The sequence below is a fragment of the Pholcus phalangioides genome, unplaced genomic scaffold (assembly GCF_987345545.1).
Source record: "Pholcus phalangioides strain wild (caught in Gottingen) unplaced genomic scaffold, Ppha-v1.0 ptg000013l_1, whole genome shotgun sequence".
NCBI classification, from domain to species: domain Eukaryota; kingdom Metazoa; phylum Arthropoda; class Arachnida; order Araneae; family Pholcidae; genus Pholcus; species Pholcus phalangioides.
Window position 1 is genome coordinate 2,465,887 of NW_028301606.1, and position 6,000 is coordinate 2,471,886.

General features: G+C 37.5%; 1 protein-coding gene across 1 annotated transcript in view; it reads left to right on the top strand.

Moving 5' to 3' along the window:
- ND-75 (NADH dehydrogenase (ubiquinone) 75 kDa subunit) overlaps positions 1-3,715 on the top strand; it is a 39,685-nt gene extending 35,970 nt beyond the window's left edge. The window contains exons 18-19 of the mRNA XM_089240586.1: positions 2,076-2,210; positions 3,421-3,715. Coding sequence (XP_089096712.1) covers positions 2,076-2,210; positions 3,421-3,564 — 279 coding nt within the window. The 3' untranslated portion in view covers positions 3,565-3,715. The remainder of the gene's footprint in view (positions 1-2,075; positions 2,211-3,420) is intronic.
- The last annotated feature ends 2,285 nt before the right edge of the window (positions 3,716-6,000 follow it).

Consider the following 6,000-nt stretch of genomic DNA (forward strand, 5'->3'; position numbering starts at 1 on the left):
TACAGGCTCTATCCACACACAAGATTCCATGAGAGAGAATGGGTTTATCTCTCCTGGGATCTCGTAACGAACGTTCATCCCTGAAGCCAGGTTTTCCTAGGAGTAGGCTTTTTGCGCCGCGTGAACCTAACTGGATCATTTCGTGTCGGCAGAAATGAGTTACATAATGGCGTTACGCATTTGCGTTTTCCAAGCGTGGCGCATCGGCTCAGGATGGCTATATAGTATATGACCCTGGCGTCATCTACTCTATCGGCTGCATGCTCCGGTTTAAAGGGAAGAGACACAACACGAAAATGAAGGGAAGATCGCTGAAACGCGCGGCACACGACGCTTAACTCACTAGAAGCAGTCTGCCAATCACGCCCGATGTAAAGCGCTGTTGTGAGCCGTATCGCGCTCTATAGGAAAACGGTCGTACTGCTTTTCATATTGATGAATAGACGGCGTGTAGCGCTGGGTGATTCACGTTGCGCGTGGCATAGAAAACCTGCTAGTAAAACCCGGCTTTTAAAAGTGACAGCCCGAGCCACGTCTGGTTTTACAGGAGGGGAGGGGGGAGGACAGCCGATCAGCCGCTATAGCTGAACCCACTTTTTTTAACCTTTTAACCTTAACCTTCTGAAAATAACTTTCGGGTATCTTTATGTTAGGGGTCATTCAAGTATTACGTCAGCATGGATGGGGGATTTTCGATTTGCTGACTTGATGACGTGGAGGGGGGGGGGGTTGGATGATTCTTACGTCATCAACCACCCTTTATAAAAAATATGAAATATTCTTAATGGCGCCTTACTCGGTGCGCGAAAAACGAGTAAAACTTTTCACTAGTTTGTGGGCACCTGAACTAACATTCTCCCTATTGAGTCCCCTACAGAGCCACTCTAGTGATCTTCAAATACTTAGCAGATCCAAATGCTCTGGAGCTGTGCCGCACGTCATATAAGTGATCCGTGATTATGCCGCAGATCATTGCATTTTTAATTGGGTTGCTGTATTTTTGAAATATGACATCCATATTTTTATGGGCATCTTTTTCTTAGCCACCTCGTTGGACATTTTGCCTGTTGTGGCGTTGTATTTGTATCTCTCTCTGGCAGAAGTGGCCACAGCTCAAGCAAGATAAATACAAAATTTATTGCAAACTCAATACATCACTTCCGATTTCTTTAAATCATTTTAATACTATATACTACCGCAACTCTCTCTCTTCTTTCTTACTACACTTCTCAATACCTAATCTTGATCATCATGCTCTGTTACTGTTCAAATTTGTGTTTTGTCGCTTGTTACTCGTGCGTACAGTCACGGCATATCTCTTTCTTTTCAGCTGAAATTGCTACCCATCATACCCTTTATTCTGAAAGTTGAAGTCTTGGAAACATTGAAAAAGAAATTAAATGAAAATCAATTCACATGTGGGCTTCTTTTGTTTTTCTGTGGGCTTCTTTTATTGTCTAGTGGTGCAATTTTTTTTTCGGAGGGGGCGTGGCCCCATGACACCTTAAAAACTCCTTACTTTTCATTTTGAAAATTTTATATGAGCCCTGAAGAGTTGCTGCAAATATAAATAATTTTGTAAGAAAAATCTTTGTTGGCTGTGGTTTTTATTTTGAATAATTGGAGGGGGAATGAATATCACTTTTAGAATTTTTATAATTTATGTGATGCTATTATGAGTTATATTTTTGACTAACACTTGAAGGTTTTAGAACACTTTGGTGATGACAGAAAGCATGTACGTGGATTGATTATTTTATGAATTCTTATGATGTCGGGTAACAAATCGAAACTTGTAATTTTTGAACCATTTCTACATCTATATTTTTGAGAAGAGGGAAAGTTTGTTTGCAAATTCAAAATAAATTTGCATATGTGCCCCGCCCCTTTTTTTTTTTGCTGTAAAACTTGTAAGTTATGAAGTTTGCCATGACTCCTTAAAAACTGCTTGAAACTCCTTAAAAAGTCCTTAAAAACTCCTTACTTTTCATTTTGAAAATTTTGTATGAACCCTGCCATGAGTAAGCGTAGTTCCCACTGTATTTGCATTAATTGTTTTTAATCTCATTTTTTAGGTTGCTGGAAACAAATTACCATATGATAGCATTGAACAGATGCGAGAACGTCTTGGGGAGATAGCTCCACACCTAACAAAGTACAAACATGTTGAAAATAGCAACTTCTTTGTTGAAAGTGCTCTAGCATACAAGGTATGATGTGATTAAAATTCATTTGTCTCAGGTATAAGCTTCTTTCCCCCCCCCCCCCCATATTTACTCATGCATGTATCAACTGTTCATATTTGATAATATAACATTTCAACTAAAAATTAAAAAATATATCTCCTGTAGCAGTGATGCAAAATTTTAGCCACTTTGTCCCATTGATAAAAATTTCTCCCACGAGTTTAACAAACATCTAGTTGCTTGTATCTTTTTCATACAGAATCCTGGTAATTAGTGAGAATTCTCAGAAAAAGTTTAGGTACGGATTCCAGAAGAGAAATATTGTAGTAGTCTGCCTTGATAATCCGCAGTGGATTGTATAGAGGCTACCTCAGATTAATGAGAAACAATAAAAAATGTTTTGAATGTTATTTTTACTTTGAAAAAAAAAAAAAAAAAGCTTGCAAAAGCAATACTAGTATACTTATTGTATTTTTATTCTTGAATGAGATATACATGGCACGAGATGCGATGGTTTCAAAAAATGAAGAATGTGAAAGGGTGTGAAGATGAGAGAGTGATTGAGAGAAGAGTTGGGATTGATGGCGTAGGACGCTGAGACACTGATTGCTGTCAACTGCCTTTCCAATGATTTTACATAAGTAATCAGGGTACAATGCTATTATCCACCATTATAAAAAAATGGTCAAACTTGTTTCTTTGTCAATGCTTCTTCCGGAATGGCCTACTTCCATTCAATGGAGTCTAATATTTTATTAAAACAATTACCCATTATAGGGTGGGGGGGGGCGTTGTCTTGTCCCTTTCAAATTAAAATTACTATACATTACTTACATTCTATGCAATATTCCTGGGGTAAAACTGAAGTTGGGTTGTTGGGATGGAAAAAAAGCGAGAAAGAAGAGTCACAAAAGAAGGAAATTTTCAGTGCCTCCGATTAATCTGAGCCTGAACCTAACTTTCAGGCTCAGTTTTTAGAAACTTCTGTATATGCAGGAAATTTTACTGAAGTACAACACTAGTCCTAGGATGAAACATGCTAATGTACTAGACAAAGTTTGTATGTGATGAATGATTTTATCGATGTTTTGTTGCATTACTTCTATCAAAAAAGTAGTGAACATTTTTTGCCGATAACTTGTGTTAAATTAGTCAATTTTTTATGGTTTTGCATAACATTAAGGTATTTCATGTTGCTTTTGATCACTAATCAAAGTTTTGATATTTTCATTAGGACATTGTTAAAAAGGTACAATCTTCAAAGATAGAGACATCATTAAATCACCTGAAAGACTTTTATATGTCTGATTCCATCAGCCGGGCCTCGCAAACTATGGCAAAGTGTGTTCAAGCCGCATCAAAGCTTAGTGCAAATTAGAAATTGAACTTTATGTAGAAGTTGTTTGAAATTCTCTCTTTTTTTAAAATTAGAATTATCCAGTTTCATCTTATTGGATCTTGTAATATACTGTCAGTACCATGTTGGTTTAAAAAAAAGGAAGACAAGGTGAATAAATTATTTGCTTTGATATTGCTTGAAGGTTTTTTTCTGAATTTTAGTGATATTCATAAAGAGTTTTGAGTGAAAAGCTGCATATCAGTTTGCTAAAATTTTTTGCAAATGCGGAAACATCTTGCAATGGTTTGCATACATAATATTGTTCATGTATGTAATTGATGAACGTTTATAATTATACTCATTTGTTGAAGAAAAGGTTTTTTTTTAATTTCATCAATGACAGTCAATAGAAGAAATACTATGAAACTGAAACCCCTCTTTTGCGGACACTCGCGGGACAAAAATAATTTGACTTTAAGAATGAGGTGACTGCGTCAAAGGGGGTTCCTGTTAAAATTGTAAAATGTAGTATTAACAATAACTGAAATGGATTTTTGTTTGCAAATGAATGAAATTTCGGCAATATAAGATGTGTTTAAATACAATTTCGTTTAGCATACGAAAACGATCCAACCAACCATTCAAAGCTTTTGAAGTGGATGAGTCCGAGTTCTGCATCTTCTCGAGCTCTTTCTTGTAGAATCGGATCAGAAGCAGACAAACTCTTACTACTTGCTGAAACAAACCAATTGTACACAACTGTGTCTACTGCAAGTTCTGTCTTCTGAAGTTTTTTTATTTTTCCTACCTTGCTTTCTGTATTTCAGCCATTCTTCTTGCCAATGTTTTTGCTTCAAAAACGGAACTTATCTGTGTCCTACCGACATTGAATTCATTTGCAAGAGCATAAACTCCCATTTGAAGTTTTGCACTGTATTTGATGGCATCAATTTTTTCTCTTCAGAATCTCTTAGTGATGAAGAGTGACGATTTACTAGAGCTAGTCATTTTAAACAGCTTGAAATCATGTGAAATATACAAGCACAACTAGAAAATTGGCATTAGAGTTGCCAAATATGAACAAAACTTCGAGTAAAAATTTCATTTAAAAGCAGACAAAAATTGCCTCCCCAGCGTCAAAGGTGGAGCCGACTGATCTAATGTATATATGAATTAACATCATTGTGCCCCCCAGACTTCCAAGTCTATCCCCACCTATGATGATAGCATGCTTGCCTGATTTGCAAGATGGCCTGAGTTCGAGTCCAGGTGGAGACCTTTTCTTTCCACGTTCACCTTGGCATAATATCCAGAAAATATCTTTTCCTTAAATATAATCAATGTTACTCTCTCATATTTGAAGAGACTGCAGATATTATAATTGATATTTTGTGTTATAACATTTGTTATCGCTAAAATTTGCAAATGGTATGCTTTGAGTCCTTATGAGTGTACCACAAGATGTTTGGGCAGGGCTGAATTAACCCATATGAAGACCCTAAGCACTCAGGATTTTGGTATCCTCTTACTTTTAACCTTAACGCATGCCCCCTATGACAAATAGATTTGTATATTTTCTAGCATGATGCCAATTAGAAAGAAGGTATTTTTAGGTGATGGGGAAGGGTGGTTCAGAAGAATCATTTTACCTGTGATTCAACGACTGAGAAGATTCGAGTGCCGGGAAGGCCTCAACAATTTGATCTGGTTGTGGAGAGAGTGAGTATGCAAATTGTGTGTGGTATGCGTCATTGACAAATATATAGATAGGTGGGGGCCTCGGAAAAATTTGTTTTACCTATGGGGGGGGGGGGGGAGATGACGCTGTTGAGAGGGCTCTAGGCTTACTTTATGGTAACAAAACAAAATCTCAATCGAAAAACTGGGCATTTAAGCGAGCATTTATGTTTGAAATTAACTTAGTTTTTGTGCTTTTGAGTAAACCTTAGGGCCACAACTAGAAACGAAAATCATTTGTCGCTTGGGGATGTGCAACTGCATTATTGTTTTATTGTATTTATGTGTATTTTGGCAATTCTCTCCCTCTTCCCCCCCCCCCCACGTAAATTTTAACGGGAAAAAGAATGAACTCAGCGCCCTTCCTGGTCCAGCATCTGGGAAACAGACCCTCCCCTGCCCTCTTAGTTGCGGCCCTGGTCAACCTTTCGATAAAAATCTTCAGTTGTACAATAAACTGCTGTCAAAATTTTAGGATTTCCTATACGACGGTTGATGCTGGGAGGGGGGGGGGGGCAATGTGCTTATTTTGCTTAATGGGTTAATCCGGCCCTGTATGTTTGATAGGTGCTGTGTATTGCACATATTAAATAGAGCTGTGATTCCATACTAGTGAGTTTAAGGTGCTATCGAACTGATCTGGGAATGGTGACACAGGAGGTATTCAAATTCCTCCCAAGACTAGTACAAATATAAAATGTTTCTGAGTCTCTGTGGTATCAGATGAGACACTATTAT